The 17,819-nt window shown below is 49.7% G+C and overlaps 1 protein-coding gene across 4 annotated transcripts in view; it reads right to left on the bottom strand.

Annotated features, from left to right (window-relative positions):
• Positions 1-17,819, bottom strand: part of tdp1 (tyrosyl-DNA phosphodiesterase 1) — a 133,138-nt gene that overhangs the window by 49,036 nt on the left and 66,283 nt on the right. For all 4 annotated transcript variants that reach the window (XM_038773472.1, XM_038773491.1, XM_038773482.1 and 1 more), the window contains one exon: positions 12,994-13,101. In XM_038773472.1, the coding sequence (XP_038629400.1) occupies positions 12,994-13,101 (108 nt within the window). The remainder of the gene's footprint in view (positions 1-12,993; positions 13,102-17,819) is intronic.

Genomic DNA, 17,819 nt, shown 5'->3' on the forward strand with positions numbered 1-17,819 from the left:
GGCATTGCGGCCCAGTGGTTAGCACTGCTGCCTCGCGGCATCGAGGATCTGGGTTCGATCCTGGTCTCGTGTCACTGTCCGTGTGGAGTTTGAACATTCTCCCCGAGTCTGCGTGGGTCTCACCCCCACAACCCAAAGAAAGATGTGCAGGGTAGGTGGATTGGCCACTCTAAATTGCCCCTTAATTGGAAAAAAAAATCTTTAAAAGAAAAGAATCTCAAGGTTCAATAAGATGCGGGCAGCACGGTGGCACAGTGGTTAGCATTGCTGCCTACGGCGCTGAGGACCCGGGTTCGAATCCCGGCCCTGGGTCACTGTCCGTGTGGAGTTTGCACATCCTCCCCGTGTCTGCGTGGGTTTCACCCCCACAACCCAAAGGTGTGCAGGCTAGGTGGATTGGCCACGCTAAATTGCCCCTTAATTGGAAAAAAAAACTTTAAAAGAAAAGAATCTCAAGGTTCAATAAGATCACCGCTCATGGTCGTAACAGCTAATGAGTGTAGGCCCGACCTGCTCAACCCTTCCTCATAAGGCAACCCCTGCATCCCAAGAACGTCATGTTGCTATTGGAGCCCAGTGTAAATGCCCAGGTAAATAATGCCTCCCCACATGGTTGAATATCCCCTATGATCACAAAATCTAAAGTTGCAAACCAAAATAAAAATTCAAAACAAACCCTGCCTTCCAAAGGGAAAACCTCTGAACCTGAGCCTTGCTAGAATTTTACTGAAAATAACAAAAGGCCTTGGCCTAGCGATTTGCACTCTAATCGTGAGTTCAATAGCGACTCTCGAGGGTCGAGGGGGTCAATCTAGGCTGCCATGTACAGCGCAGCACTGAGCAACGTCACCTGTAAAGATGTTTTTTTGTGTGTGGCCAGTTAAGTGCAGTGCTCAATACCTTTACGTGCCTTTTGTGTGGCTGCGCACACTCAATATTTAGTACAGAGCCAGGCATGTGTGGGATCTTCCAGGCTGCTGTGGGGCTAGACAGGCACAGAGCTCAGCGGGAACACTGGGAGCAAGTCATTCAGCCCCTCGGGTCTGCTCGAAGCGGGCAGAGTGCTCCTTTGGAGGGTTGGTGCAGATTCGACGGGCCGAATGTCCTCTTTCAACACCTTAGGAATTCTACGGACTAGTACAGTACTGAGGGAATGCGGCACTGTTGGAGGTGCCAACGAGTCATTACAGCACCGTCCTCTCAGGTGGGCCAATCAAGACGCCGCGACAAAGACAATCCGAGATCCTGCTCAGTATTTACTCCTTAAATAACATCAATAAAAACAAATCATCTGATTTTTCAAAAATATTCCTTCATAGTCTCAAATTTAAAACGGAGTTGAGGAGAAACTACTTCCCCCAAAGGGTTGTGAATCTGTGGAATTTGCTACCCCAGAATGCGGTGGATGCTGGGACACTGGATAAATTTAAGGAGGAATGAGACAGATTTTTAATTGGTGATGGGCTGAAGGGTCATGGGGAACGGGCAGGGCGGCGGAGTTAAGGCCGGGACGAGATCAGCCCTGATCGAATGGCGGGAGCAGACTCGATGGGCCAAATGGCCTAATGCTGCTCCGATATCTTACAAACTCATGCAATGTGGGCATCCCTGGCTGAACCGACATTCATTGCCCATCTCTAATTGCCCTGCAACTGAGGGCAATTTAAGAGTCAACCACATTGCTGTGGATCTGGAGTCACCTGTTGGCCAGACCAGGTAAGGTTTTTTTTTTAAAAACAACAATTAAGACTTTTAATTCCAGATTTTTTATTGAATTCTAATTTCACATCTCTGGCGTTCGAACCCGGGTCCCCAGTGCGTCTGGATTATTAATCCAATGACAGCACCACGACGCCACTGCCTCTCCCTACACTTGGTGCTTTTGGGGGACCTACAAAAATTTGCTTCTGCCTTTGTCCGCATTTCAATTGGAACATGTACCTAATTTGAGTGCAACGCACTTTGGGATATTATGGACGGGCTTTGGGTGCTACAGGACAGTTTCTTCCCTCTCCCTCCCTTCCCTTTGTAGGTAACTACCTCAGCTTGACTGGATCCAACACGCCTATCATTTGCCCAGCCTTTCCAATGTCACGGATATCCTTTCCAAACTGGAGGCCGGCTGTAGGAATGGACATCTGTGCTGATCATCACACCAGAGTGAGACTCCTTAGCCTATTCCAACAGTGTGAATAAAAAGGTTTGCATTTACCTAGTGCCTTTCACAACCACTGGGTGTCTCAAAGTGCCTGGCAGTCAATGGCATACGTTTGAGGTGTGGTTGTTGTTGTAAATGCAGGAAATACGGCCGCTGATTTACACAGCAGGATCCCACAAACAGCACAATGAACAGACAACCTGTTCTTCTGGGCTTGAGGGTAAAATATTAGCCAAGGGGCAGCACGGTGGCGCAGTGGGTTAGCCCTGTAGCCTCACGGCGTCGAGGTCCCAGGTTCGATCCCGGCTCTGGGTCACTGTCCGTGTGGAGTTTGCACATTCTCCCGGTGTCTGCGTGGGTTTCGCCCCCACAACTCAAAGATGTGCAGGGTAGGTGGATTGGCCACGCTAAATTGATCCTTAATTGGAAAAAATGAATTGGGTACTCTAAATTTATTTTTTTTAAATGAGCCACGATCACAGGGAACACTCCCCTGATCTTCTTAAAACATCATCGGATGTTTTACATTTTAAAACATTAATTAACGGGGTTAGTGTCACTGGCGAGGCCGGCATTTATTGTCCATCCCTAATTGCCCTCGAGATGGTGATGGGTAAGCTGCCTTCTTGAACTGCTGCAGCCCATGTGGTGCAGGTACATCTACTGTGCTGGTAGGGTGATGGTGGTGGGGTAGAAGTATTATCACTGGACTCCTAATCCACTGGCATGCCAAGGAAATGCTCTGAGCACCCGGGTCCAATCCCATCACGGCAGATGGTGAAGTTCCAATTTGATGAGAATCTGGGCTTAGATGTCTAACGATGACCATGAAATCATAGTCGACTGTCACAAAAATCCAACTGGTTCACTAAAATACTTCCCTTTAGGGAATCTTGGGCGGCGCAGTAGCACAGTGGTTGGCACTGGTGCTTCACAGCTCCAGGGTCCCAGGTTCGATTCCGGCTTGGGTCACTGTCTGTGCGGAGTCTGCACATCCTCCCCGTGTCTGCGTGTGATTCCTCCGGGTGCTCCGGTTTCCTCCCATGAGTCCCGACAGACGAGCTGTTAGGTGAACTGGATATTCTGGACTCTCCCTCTGTGTATCCGAACAGGCGCCGCAATGTGGCGACTAGGGGCGTTTCACAGTAAGTGTTAATGCAAGCCTACTTGGGACGATGATAAAGATTATTGTCATCTGCCCTCCTTTCCTGATCTGACCGACATGTGACCCCAGGCACAGCAATCTGGTTGTCCCTTAACTGCCTTCTTGAAATGGCAAGCCACTCAGTTCAAGGGCAATTAGGGATGGGCCATGAATGCTGCCCCGCCGGCGACATCCACATCCCATAAATGGATAAAAAAAGTTCCAGGACTTAGAACTATTTGTTGGAACCACTGTCTAAGTCAGGATGGTGAGTGACTCGGAGGGGAAGTTGCAAGCGGTGGTCTTCCCATGCATCTGCTGCCCGCAGATCCGTTCGTCTGTGCAGGCAGAAAGGGCCTCGGTTTCACGTCTGATCCGCAAGACGGTGCCTCTGACAGTGCAGCACTCCTTCAATACTGCACAGGGGTGAGTGTCAGCCTGGAGAGTCACCCTCGAGTCCAGCACGTGGGTCTTGAACCCACACCCTTGTGACTTCGAGGTGAGCAACCGTTTGATGGGCCGGCGAATACAGGGTATTAATATTTGGGATCAAATGGGCTGCCTCAGGACAAGGGGAGCTCAGGACAAAGGGAGCAGCTTAGCAAATAAATAAAGAAAGGCAGAGGGAGAAAGAAACAGAACTGCTCCTGCATCACATTTATCCCAAACCATATATTTAGAAATGAGATTTAAATTACCTTTTTACTTCAGATGACAATAAATGTTTAGAGGGTCTAATACTATGAATTTCGTTACACTTCTGGAGACCGAGCTGCCTGTTAACCTGTCCCCACACACACACACACACACCAGCTCACTGATGGTTGTGATGGAGATTCGGTCTGACAGAACAGTAAATGAATAAGGGAGTTAATATGCCGAGTTGCCTGTTCAGATGTCCTTCACTGCAACCTCATTTTGCCTCCCACTGCTTCAAGCAGCTGCCTGAATGGCGAGAACCGTCACTTTGATTAGATTTGCAATGGCACTTGGCAATTCAACATCTTCCAGAAGGTTCTAAGTCAGCGGCACGCTGTGCTCAGATGACAGTGTGGAGCCTGAAGTTGGGGGGGGAATTCAAAGGAGCGTTGAGGAGTCCGGGGAATAAGAGGGATGGCTCTCCGTTCCCAACAGCTGGGTACAGAATTGAAGGCTTATGCTTCGAGTCTCCCGTTCCTCCGTGGTGCTCCCCTGGCATCTCTCCTGCGCCGGCAGCTTTGCACTTTAAGCAAGATACGAGCGATGACAGCCACAGCAACAAGAGGCAAAGCTAGCACGGTAGCATGGTGGTTAGCATAAATGCTTCACAGCACCAGGGTCCCAGGTTCGATTCCCGGCTGGGTCACTGTCTGTGTGGAGTCTGCACGTCCTCCCCGTGTGTGTGTGGGTTTCCTCCGGGAGCTCCGGTTTCCTCCCACAGTCCAAAGATGTGCGGGTTAGGTGGATTGGCCATGCTAGATTGCCAGTAGTGTCCTAAAAAGTAAGGTTAAGGGGGGGGTTGTTGGGTTACGGGTATAGGGTGGATACGTGGGATTGAGTAGGATGATCATGGCTCGGCACAACATCGAGGGCCGAAGGGCCTGTTCTGTGCTGTACTGTTCTATAGATCTCTGTACCAAACTCGCAACATTTAAAATCTGACCCTCACCCAGCCAGTCCGGATAGGCCACCTGGCCACTCAGGCACTCCGGCATGAAAGGCCCCACTGCTCTATTTTGGAGACCAGGAGGTGAGTTCTCCATGCCAACCCGGACAATGTCTTAACTTCCAACCAGCCTCACTAAAAACAGGTTGTCCGGTCGTTTATCTCGTTGCCGTTGGCTTGGGAGCTTGCTGTGCACCTGCCGGGTTTCCTACATGACAACAGTGACTACCGAGGGGTGTAAAACCCCTCGATCTGGGTCATTAACACTCCAGTGTGGAAAAGAAACATGACGATGTAAATATTTAAGAAAGAATTGTAACGTAAAGATTGATATGTGTGTAATGTCATCCCAATTGAATGGTAGAAAGTCAAGTGAATGTGTAACTTTGATGGAAATGTACAGTCAAGACAATTCAAAATGTTCTATAATGTTTATTATAGATTTTATGAATAAAGTATATTTTTTGAAAATAAAAAGACTACCCTCTGAAAAAGATTGTGGAAGGAGGTTACAGAAACGCAAAGTGCAATTCAGTGAACCTCAGAGAGGTGTGAAAACAAATATGAATAAAGTAAACATAGATCATTACTTCATCGGGGGGGGGGGGGGGGGGGGGGGGGGGGGTTAGCGCAGTGGTAATACGGCAAGGACCAGCACTCCAGAGGCCCCAGGCGAATCCTCAAGGGAACATGGGTTCAAATCCCACCAACGACAGCTGGTGGATTCAGTAATGGCCACCATGAACTATCGCCAATTCTTGTAAAAACCGCAGCGATAATGTCACTGGACGGATAATCCAAGGCCCAGGCTAATGCTTTGCGGACCCGAGTTCAAACCCCATTATGGAAACTACTGGAATTTACATTCGGCTGACGAATCTGAAATGTAAAGTTCATTTCAGAATTGGTAACCATGATGACTATTTTTTAAAAGTCAGCTGAAGTAGGATGGGCGTTGGGTGAGCGTTGCACTGAAGGTTTAACGGTTCCTGGGTTTCGGCGCACAACCTGACACTTGTTTGCTTCCGCTGTTTCCGCATCACTCCTTACGTTTTTATAAAAAATGCCCGTACCTGGTCTGGCGTCCACCCAGGCCCACATCAACATAGCTGACCAGCTGCCCTCTGCAAGCCACTCAGTTCAAGGGCCGTTTGCGATGGGCAACGAAGGCTGGTCGCGCCAGTGACACCCAAATACCCGTGAAAGAAAAAATACATTGATCAGTGGGACCGGGATCTACAAATCCAAACAAAGCAAAAGACAGAAATGGGGAATGGGAAGAGCTGGTCAACAAAGGTTGCTGGTTTAGCACACTGGGCTAAATCGCTGGCTTTGAAAGCAGACCAAGGCAGGCCAGCAGCACGGTTCAATTCCTGTACCAACCTCCCCGAACAGGCGCCGGAATGTGGCGACTAGGGGCTTTTCACAGTAATTTCATTTGAAGCCTACTCGTGACAATAATTGATTTTCATTTCAAAGTACTGGAGGCAAACACTTCAGGAAATAACATCCTGCATTTACATAGATAGCGCCGTTAATAGGGTCAAACGTCCCAGGGCTCTTTGTCGGAGCATTATCAAACAAGGTTTGATGCGAACCACATAATCGAGGTACTGGGACAAGTAATCAACGGTTAAAGACTTTTAAGAAGCATCTTTTAGAGAAAAGAGGCGCAGAGGCTCAGGGAGCACATCCCAGGGCTTGCCAACGGAGGGCAGGACTGCCAATGGTGATGCGATGGAAATCAAGGATGCTCTCAAGAGGCGAAGGTTGGAGGAGCAGCGAGATCTCAGGGGGTTGTTGGGCTGGAGGGGGCCACAGAGGGAGGCAGAGGTGAAGCCATTGAGGGTGGGGGGGGGGGGGGGGGGGAGGTGGATTGGAAAAGAGCAATAATGTTAAAAGTTGAGGTGTTGCTTCACGGGAGCCAATACAGTTCATTGAGCATGGGGGCTTGGGGGGCGGGGGCTTGGGGGGGGGGGGGGGGGGGGGGGGGGTTGATGGGAGCTGGCGTCAAAATTCCTGATGGATGACGGGCGGTGGGGTTGGGGGGGGCAGAGTGCAGATGTGTGGCTGGAGCATATTCTACGGTTTTACTGGATGGATGGGGCTGAGCTGGCCAAACGATCGTACTCAACTGCGTTGATCTCGTGAACGGTAAGATAGCAAACCCCCCACGCAACGTTTACTTTCGATCAGAACGAAAGCTCCCTGGCATCCTCCCATTTCCATGTGAACCAAACTGAAAACAGAATCATTTCTCACAAAACGGGCCTTTGGTGAGGCCGCAGCGCGGCCGAGGTGCAGCAGTAATGTTGCTGCTCCTCATTCTGCTGGGTGAGTGAGTGAGTGACGTGGGAAGCATTAATCAGTTTGCGAGCTGTGAATTATAATTCCCCTGTTCTTCTTCTGCACACCGAGTGAAATCAGCTCCAGACAATCGGAAGCGATTGCTGTTTACGGCCCTTGCAACCTGCAATCTCAGAAACGTGTCATTTTCTCAAACACGTCAATAGTGCAGAGAGAGGTAATGATGGCATCAAGTGCTCACGACCTAATCAACACTCGGGAGGTTTCACAACAACAGAAGCGGCAAGAGTTGTTCGGCTCCTCCGGCGCACAATCTGCTTGCGCCAGGCTACCTTCAGATGATTTCCTTCGTGCAATCTGACGGGTACACCCAGGTCATTAAAAGGAGCAGCCATGGGAACTGGGGGGGGGGGGGGGGGGGGATGGTAGCACAGTGGTAATACGGCAAGGACCAGCACTCCAGAGGCCCCAGGCGAATCCTCAAGGGAACATGGGTTCAAATCCCACCAACGACAGCTGGTGGATTCAGTAATGGCCGCCATGAACTATCGCCAATTCTTGTAAAAACCGCAGCGATAATGTCACTGGACTGATAATCCAAGGCCCAGGCTAATGCTTTGGGGACCCGAGTTCAAACCCCATTATGGAAACTACTGGAATTTACATTCGGCTGACGAATCTGAAATGTAAAGTTCATTTCAGAATTGGTAACCATGATGACTATTTTGTAAAAGTCAGCTGAAGTAGGGTGGGCGTTGGGTTAGCGTTGCACTGAAGGTTTAACGGTTCCTGGGTTTCGGCGCACAACCTGACACTTGTTTGCTTCCGCTGTTTCCGCATCACTCCTTACGTTTTTATAAAAAATGCCCGTACCTGGTCTGGCGTCCACCCAGGCCCACATCAACATAGCTGACCAGCTGCCCTCTGCAAGCCACTCAGTTCAAGGGCCGTTTGCGATGGGCAACGAAGGCTGGTCGCGCCAGTGACACCCAAATACCCGTGAAAGAAAAAATACATTGATCAGTGGGACCGGGATCTACAAATCCAAACAAAGCAAAAGACAGAAATGGGGAATGGGAAGAGCTGGTCAACAAAGGTTGCTGGTTTAGCACACTGGGCTAAATCGCTGGCTTTGAAAGCAGACCAAGGCAGGCCAGCAGCACGGTTCAATTCCTGTACCAACCTCCCCGAACAGGCGCCGGAATGTGGCGACTAGGGGCTTTTCACAGTAATTTCATTTGAAGCCTACTCGTGACAATAATTGATTTTCATTTCAAAGTACTGGAGGCAAACACTTCAGGAAATAACATCCTGCATTTACATAGATAGCGCCGTTAATAGGGTCAAACGTCCCAGGGCTCTTTGTCGGAGCATTATCAAACAAGGTTTGATGCGAACCACATAATCGAGGTACTGGGACAAGTAATCAACGGTTAAAGACTTTTAAGAAGCATCTTTTAGAGAAAAGAGGCGCAGAGGCTCAGGGAGCACATCCCAGGGCTTGCCAACGGAGGGCAGGACTGCCAATGGTGATGCGATGGAAATCAAGGATGCTCTCAAGAGGCGAAGGTTGGAGGAGCAGCGAGATCTCAGGGGGTTGTTGGGCTGGAGGGGGCCACAGAGGGAGGCAGAGGTGAAGCCATTGAGGGTGGGGGGGGGGGGGGGGGGCGAGGTGGATTGGAAAAGAGCAATAATGTTAAAAGTTGAGGTGTTGCTTCACGGGAGCCAATACAGTTCATTGAGCATGGGGGCTTGGGTGCGGGGCTTGGGGGGGGGGGGGGGGTTGATGGGAGCTGGCGTCAAAATTCCTGATGGATGACGGGCGGTGGGGTTGGGGGGGGCAGAGTGCAGATGTGTGGCTGGAGCATATTCTACGGTTTTACTGGATGGATGGGGCTGAGCTGGCCAAACGATCGTACTCAACTGCGTTGATCTCGTGAACGGTAAGATAGCAAACCCCCCACGCAACGTTTACTTTCGATCAGAACGAAAGCTCCCTGGCATCCTCCCATTTCCATGTGAACCAAACTGAAACCAGAATCATTTCTCACAAAACGGGCCTTTGGTGAGGCCGCAGCGCGGCCGAGGTGCAGCAGTAATGTTGCTGCTCCTCATTCTGCTGGGTGAGTGAATGAGTGACGTGGGAAGCATTAATCAGTTTGCGAGCTGTGAATTATAATTCCCCTGTTCTTCTTCTGCACACCGAGTGAAATCAGCTCCAGACAATCAGAAGCGATTGCTGTTTACGGCCCTTGCAACCTGCAATCTCAGAAACGTGTCATTTTCTCAAACACGTCAATAGTGCAGAGAGAGGTAATGATGGCATCAAGTGCTCACGACCTAATCAACACTCGGGAGGTTTCACAACAACAGAAGCGGCAAGAGTTGTTCGGCTCCTCCGGCGCGCACAATCTGCTTGCGCCAGGCTACCTTCAGATGATTTCCTTCATGCAATCTGACGGGTACACCCAGGTCATTAAAAGGAGCAGGCATGGGAACGGGGCCGGGGGGAAGAGGCCATTCAGCCCCTCATTCCTGCTCCGCCATTCATTTAGAGGGGTTACGGACAGGCTGGATGCTGAGAGGATGTTTCCTCTTGTGGAAGAATCCAGAACTAAGGGTCACTCTTCAAAAACAAGGGGTCGCCCGCTTAAAACAGAGACGAGGAAAACCTTTTTCCCCTCAGAGGGTGGCGAGTCTCCAGAACTCTCGTCCTCAAAAAGCAGGGGAGGCAGAGTCTTTGAATATCTTTAAGACAGAGGTTGATAGTTTTGTAATTAACAAGGCGGGGGGAGGGGGGGTTGAAAGGTTATCGGGGGGGGCAGGATTGTGGGGTTGAGGTTACAAACAGATCAGCTGTGATCCCATTGAATGGTGGGGCAGGGTAGAGGGGCCGAGTGGCCTACCCCTGCTCCTAATTGGTGTGTTTGTATGTATGTTCGTATGGCTGATCTTGATCATCCCTCTGCCTATCCGTCTTGGTTCCACATCCATGCATACCCCATCGCAAAGAAAACCTACCAATCTCCTCGTAACTTAACACTTTTGTGGGAAGGTAGCTCACAGGCTCCCCAGGCTGACTGGCATCCTCCTTTCTCTTCCCGCGAAAGACATGCGTGAACCAATTGCATTGAATTTGCAGCAGGGAAATTCGGCCCAGTTGGTCCACGCTGGTCTTGATGCCTCACATGAGCCCCTTCCCACTCTCTAAGTCATCCCCCATTATCAATATAACTTCCTATGTCTTTTTCCCTCAGTTATGCATCTGGTGTCCCCTTAAATGCATCAATGCTGCTCACCTCAGTCACTCCCTGTGGCGGCAAGCTCCACATTCTCACTGCTCTCCGGGGAAAGAGTTTCCTCCTTTATTCCCCGCCGGATTTATTAGTGGATGTTTTATATTTATGGCCCATCGTTCCAGCTTCCCCCACGAGTGGAAATATCTTCACTGCGTCTCGCCTTTGCAAATCTTTTCATAATGTTAAAAGGCCTCCCACAGGTCACCCGTCAAGTCTCCTCTTTTCAAAGGAAAGAACTTCAAGCCTGTTCAATCTTCCCTGATGGGTACGGCATCAGAGAAAGAGACTTCAAACAGACTGCTATTGTTCTCATGACACACAACTCATGAAATACAAGTCACACAGCGAGGACTGAATTCAATGACAGTAGCACATCATCTCTGATAGTGATCGATTGCTCCCTCCGAGTGGGAATAGCATTGAGTTGTACAGGAACACAATGCCAGGTTCCCATCACGGAAACAGGAAGCAAAATATAGATATCTACATCAGCCTGGCTACTTATCAAATTGTTTATTTTCAAAAGCAGACAATGACTTGACCCCAACATGCCAAGATGGGCGTGACCGATACACGCCTTCCACTCTTCGGGAAACCAGCCCAGACCTCGCTATCCTTAAAGAGACGGTGATGCCTACTGCAACTGCAGAAGATACCTGCGCTAACAACCCTTTACATTGCTACGGCAGAGCTCTGGCCCATGGAGATGGTCCACCTGCAAGGACAAGAGGGACCCTGCCTCTTCTATTTAACACCTCAGGATTCCAGACCTGGGGAAAAAAAACATCCGTTGTCCAAAGCCCAGGAGAGGAAAGGGGATGTCTGTCACATGACCTTCCCCAAGCTGCTATAGTATGTAATGTTGCCATGCGGACCTGAACCCAGGCAGTGAACCCTTTTAACCTCTGTAATTGGCGAAGTGCAAAAGGCGCGGATATTTCATAGAATTTACAGTGCAGAAGGAGGCCATTCGGCCCATCGAGTCTGCACCGGCTCTTGGAAAGAGCACCCCACCCAAGGTTAACACCTCCACCCTATCCCTATAACCCAGTAACCCCACCCAACACTAAGGGCAATTTTGGACACTAAGGGCAATTTATCACGGCCAATCCACCTAACCTGCACATCTTTGGACTGTGGGAGGAAACCGGAGCACCCGGAGGAAACCCACGCACACACGGGGCCGTTTCCTTCTAACGCGCAACATCAGTATTTCACTGCCGGTCACCCCCCTTTCCTTACGCTCCGACTCCTACAACCCCTCAGTGTTAGCCTCAATCGTCTGAGAGTCTGGACTGCAGAAGGGATCATGGACTAGCTGGGTCCCAATTCGCACCCGAGGTGCCAGGGCTTCACTCTCCGATCGCCATTCAGTGAGGCGCACCGTCCCCATGGCAACTGCTCGTGGCGGGACGGTATACAAGGAACGATTCGGGCTTGGCTTTGATCTCTGGGAAATAGCATGCTAGTATTCACTCTTCGAGTTCGCGCACAAAGAACAGACAGTTGGGTACACGGAGGACATGGCTAAGGTGGGGGGGGGGGGGGGATGGGGGTAATTGCGGAGATTAAAAGGGTCGATGGAACCTTGCGGCAGCTCAACTCACCCAAACTAATGAATCCAATTTTTATGGGACAACTATTTTCACTTTGAAAAGATGTAATTATAAATGTTGCACCTTTCACAAACCTCAGAATATGAAGAGTGGTAGAAGCAGAGACAACCCATGTTTCAAAGGGTGGCCAAGTGTGGAAAATAGACTTGAAGGGATGGTGCAGAGGAATAAGACCCACTGGATTCCTCTTGAGAGGCAACAGAAGCTCAATGGCCTCCTCCAGGGTCAAAACAACTATGGCTTCTGAGGCTCAAAGCACTTTACGGACAGTGAAGTAATATCGACCTGTAGTCAGGGCTGCGAGGCAGCAAAGACGTCAGTCAATTCGTACACAGCAAGATCCCAAAACAACGTGAAATATTACCAGGAAATCCGATTTTAATGATGTTGGTTGAGGGATAAATATTGACTCGGGTGGGGGGGGTGGGGGGGGTAGAGACAAAGGGTGCCGTGGGATCTTCTTGTGTCCAGCCGAGAGTTCAATGTCTCGACTGAAAGAGGGCACCTCAGACAGCGCAGCGCAGAGTGTCACCCTGGATTATGTGCTTTGATCTCTGAAACGAACCTTGAACCCGGGGATCTTCTGAACTCTGGGACGAGAGAATGGCCCAGTAAACCATGGCCGACAGAGACGTCACTCGCAGGAGGGGCGGGAATCCTCCCTCAGTGTACCCTGAACAGGCGCCGGAGTGCAGCAACCAGGGCCTTTCGCAGTAAGCTCGTTGCAGTGTTAATGTAAGCCTACTGGTGACACTAATAAAGATTATTATTATTGTAACGTTCTCGCATCTTCTGTTGATGTGGACCAGAAAGGCCTCTCTCACCTTGTGACTGCGAACCACGCGAGCTCTCCGAAGTCTGGTGAAGCCCTCATGTACGTCTTGATGTGGGGCATGGCCCGGCTCCGGCCTGAGCCTTCAGCAGACCATCGACTGTGGAGGACACATGGGAGGAAAGCTTAAGTCAATTCAGCGTCGCCGAAACCAGTGACAGCCGCATGCCAGAGACGGAGCGTCGCACTTACCCCGGAGGTAAAAAAAAAATCACAAAAATCACAAAGGATTCAAAGAAACGTTACTATCGGGAGGCCATTCAGCCCAGCGTCTCTGTGCTAACAATTTATCTCCTCCACACCAGTAATAGCTTCTGCTTATTAGAAGACTTTTGTTAAATTACCCCTTGACCTTCTCTGCTCCATACACAAATTCAAATTAGGAGTGGGCCATTCAGCCCCTCCAGTTATCAGTCTGCAAAGGACAGAGCTCCGTGTTCATACATGTGTACTTCTAGCATGTGTAAACAAGTGACACTGTGAGCCCTTTGCAGACAGACGGAACATGTTTATGCATATTGCGCCTTTTTTAACGGAACAAAAGCTTCGGGAACAGCCATTCCCTGGTTCATTCCGCACGGTGGTTAGCACTGTTGCTTCACAGCACCAGGGTCCCAGGTTCGATTCCCTGCTTGGGTCACTGTCTGTGCGGAGTCTGCAAGTTCTCCCAGTGTCTCTCCGGATGCTCCGGTTTCCTCCCACAAGTCCCGAAAGACGGGCTGTTAGGTAATTTGGACATTCTGAATTCTCCCTCGGTGTACCCGAACAGGCGCCGGAGTGTGGCGACTAGGGGCTTTTCACAGTAACTTCATTGCAGTGTTAATGGTAATGGACAACCTGCACAGTTTAAATTTGAACGAAGCTGGGCAGTTAACTGTTCCATGCTGCATTCTTCACGCCTCTGCCAATCATAGTCCACTTGCCAACCAATCAGCACTCTCTTCTCATGCAGCATAAATTGTTTTCGTTATCATAGAATCCTACAGTGCAGGAGGCTATTCGGCCCATCGAGTCTGCACCGACCCTCTGAAAGAGCACCCTACCCGAGCTCACTCCCCCACAACTCCACCCAACCTTTTGGACACTAGGGGCAATTTAGCATGGCCAATCCAGCTAACCTGCACATCTTTGGACTGTGGGAGGAAACCGGAGCCTAATTCTCAGGTGGCTTGACAGGGTAGATGTTGAGAGGTTGTTTCCCCTTGTGGGAGAGCCTCGGATCAGAGGGCACAATCTCGGAGTAAGGGGTCACCCATTTAAGGCAGAGATGAGGAGGAATCTCTTCTGTGAATCTGTGGAATTCTTTGCCGCATGGGGCTATTGAGGCTGGGTAGTTCGATATGTTCAAGGTTGTGACAGACAGATTTCTAATCAGTAAGAGAATCAAGGTGGGAAAATGGAGTTGAGGATTATCACAACAGATCAATCATGATCTCACTGAATGGTGGATCAGACTCGATGGGCCGAATGGCCTACTTCTGCTCCTATATCTTGTTGTCTTATCTGGGTGGGACAGCTCTTACCTGATCCCATTCTCATCTACCTAATCATAACCACAGGATGATTTGCAATGGCTTCTCTTCATGCACCCATATCGTTATGCTCCCCGAGGACTTGCTCCCTCCTACTTCTCCACTGTATGCTGCCCCTCAGTGACATCATCCAAAGGGAAGGTGTTAATTTTCACATGTACATTGACGACACCCAGCTCTACATCACCACCATCCCTCTCAACTCCAGTGTGTGTAAATTATCAGCATTATCCCACATCCAGCACTGGACAACAGAAATATCCTCCAACTTAATATATTTTTCAAATTCATGTACTGGATGTGGGCTTCGCTGGCTAGGCCAGCGTTCATTGCCCATCCACGATTGCCCTCGAGAAGGTGGTGGTGAGCTGCCTCCTTGAACTGCTGCAGTCCTGGAGGTGTAGGTACATCCGCAATGCTGTTAGGGAGGGAGTTCCAGGATTTTGCCCCAGTGATAGTGAAGGAGCGGCCGATATATTTCCCAGTCGGGGTGGTGAGTGACTTGGAGGGGAACCTCCAGGTGGTGGGGTTACCAGGTATCTGCTGCTCTTGTCCGTCTAGACGGTCGTGGGTTTGGAAGGTGCTGTCTAAGGAACCTTGGTGAGTAACTGCAGTGCATCTTGTCGATGGCACACACGGCTGTCACTGTTCGTTGGTGTTGGAGGGTTGGAATGTTTGTGGAAGGAGGAGCAATCAAGCGGGGCTGCTTAGTCCTGGATGGTGTTGAGCTTGAGTGTTGTTGGAGCTGCACTCATCCAGGCAAGTGGAGAGTATTCCATTCCACTCCTGACTTGTGCCTTGTAGATGGAAAGGCTGAAGGCATCATCATTGATCCCCACCTCAAACTCCATTCCCTAACAACTGATTCCATCCCTTCCATGGCAATTGCCCGAGGCGAAACCAGTTTGTTCATGGCCTGGGTGCCATATTTGACCCAAGATGAGCTGTCAACCATGTATTCAAACTGTCACTAACACCGTCTATTTCCACCTCCATACCATCGTTCCTCTGCGCCCCTGTCTCAGCTCATCGACTGCTGAAACCCTCATTCATGCCTCTGTTAACTCTGGGTTATTCCAGCACATTCCTGGCCGGCCTCTCACCTTCCACCCGTCGTAAACCATTTGGGGGGGGGGGGGGTTTATGTTGTAAGATCTATTCTAACTGTACCTTTTTGTGGTGGCACAGTGGTTAGCACTGCTGCCTCACAGCGCCAGGACCCCAGGTTCAATTCCGGCCTCGGGTCACTGTCTGAGTGGAGTTTGCACTTTCTTCCCCGTGTCTGCGTGGGTCTCACCCCCACAAACCCTAAATATGTGCAGGGCAGGTGGATTGGTCACTCTAAAATTGCCCATTAATAGGGAAAAAAATATTTTAAAACAAAGACTGTGTTCAGTAGAATGGGGGGGGGGATCAGATCGAAACCTATAAAATTCTAACAGGACTAGACAGGGTAGATGCAGGAAGGATGTCCCTGATGGTGGGGGTGATCAGAACAAGACTAAGGATATGGGGTAGACCATGCAGGACTGAGAGAGGGGTTTGATGATCAGCCACGGTCATATTGAATAGTGGAGCAGGCTCGAATGCTCCTCTTTTCTATGTTTTTATGTGTTAAAATGTTATCTTATCTTTTAATCTACCTTTTAATTCTTCAAATTTTAAAAGTGATCACTGGAGATCTGTGCTTTTGGGTTCAGTAGTTATCCCTTCCCACTTCTACAGTACAGAAAAAAGATTACCACCAACCGGGAGGTATTTCAGTCTGAGAGATCTGGCTTGCACAGCATTATCAGCTGTGTCTTCACTCACAGCAAGTCCCGTTCCCCTACCACTCTCCGTGCTCGCTGACCTACATTGCTTGCCCAGAAGCCAATGTCTTGATTTTAAAATTCTCACCCTGGTTTTCAAATCTCCCCATGGCCTTGCACCTCTCCCCAAGTCTCTAATCTGTCTGCAGCCCCACAACCCTCCAAGGTATTGGCGCTCGTCTAATTCCGTCTCTTAATTAATTGCTCCACCACTGATGGCCGTGCCTTCAGCTGCTTCGGCTCGAGGTCTGGAATTCCCCTCCACAAACCTCTCCATCTCTCTACTTCTTGCTCTTCCCTCCTTTACGACACTCCTCAGAGCTTACCCCTTTGACCAAGTTCTGATCTTCCAGCCCAATATCTCCCTTATGTGGCTAGGTGCCATATTCCATTTGATAAGCTTCCGTGAAGCGCCCTGGGATGGTTTATCATGTGAAAGGTGCTATTTAATTGCAAGTTCATGTTTTTGTTGGGCCGCCACGACTCAGCACCCACAACACTAAATTGCTCCGGCTTCCGTCGCAAATAACAGCCCACGTCTGCCAATTGTGAAGCCATCGCTGGAGATGAAATGATTAAAGTTGGATTAGTAATGGTGGATGGCTCATTCCCCACAGTCCCATTCACTCTTCAGGGGAGACGGTGGTGGTGTGGTCATACGACTAAGAATTCAGTGCTCTGGAGAGACGAGGGTTCAAACCTCACCACGGCGGCCAACTAGTTAATAAATCTGGAATTGAAAACTAGTCCCAGTGATGGTGACCATGAAACCATCGTTATTTGTGGCACAACCCCCCCCCCCCCCCAATCTGGTTCACCAATGTCCTTTAGGGAAGGAAATCTGCCGTGCTTAACTGGTCTGGCCTATATGTGACTCCAGACCCACAGCAACGTTGATCCTTTACTGCCCTCTGAAACGGCCGGGCACATCACCGAGTTCAAGTTCAAGAGCAATTAGGGATGGGCAACAATCGCTGGTCTTGCCAGTGACGCTCAACATCCCATGAAAGAATGAATAAAATATTCTGCTGTGTTATTAAAAAGCAACAAAACTCAAAAGAGTTGGAAGATAATAAGCAGCATCTTGTCAGATAGTCGCCTTGTCCACAATCCCCCCCCCCCCCCACCACCTCACAGACACCTCCCTCCAAATTTACCAACGTTATACAGTATCTTCCACTCGATCGCCCTTCTAATTAAATACAAAGATAGATGCTGCCTCATAAGAGCTGCAATGGGTCAGAATGAAACTTTATATCGTTGTTTTATGGACGTCTGCCGACAAGAAAAGGCACCTGACCTCCGGCAAAGAACTCTTGTGCTTGTGCCCCAGACAATAAACTCATTACTGCTGCCGTCACACTCGCTCAGCCAGCAGTGAGTCAGAGCGACTATCAGAGGTGGAATAGGTGAGTGTCCCTTGTTTCTTTGATAGAGCCGACATCATCACAGACAGATTGGGTCGTGGCTCTGTT

Source organism: Scyliorhinus canicula, chromosome 2 (genome assembly GCF_902713615.1).
Source record: "Scyliorhinus canicula chromosome 2, sScyCan1.1, whole genome shotgun sequence".
In the NCBI taxonomy this organism is placed as follows: domain Eukaryota; kingdom Metazoa; phylum Chordata; class Chondrichthyes; order Carcharhiniformes; family Scyliorhinidae; genus Scyliorhinus; species Scyliorhinus canicula.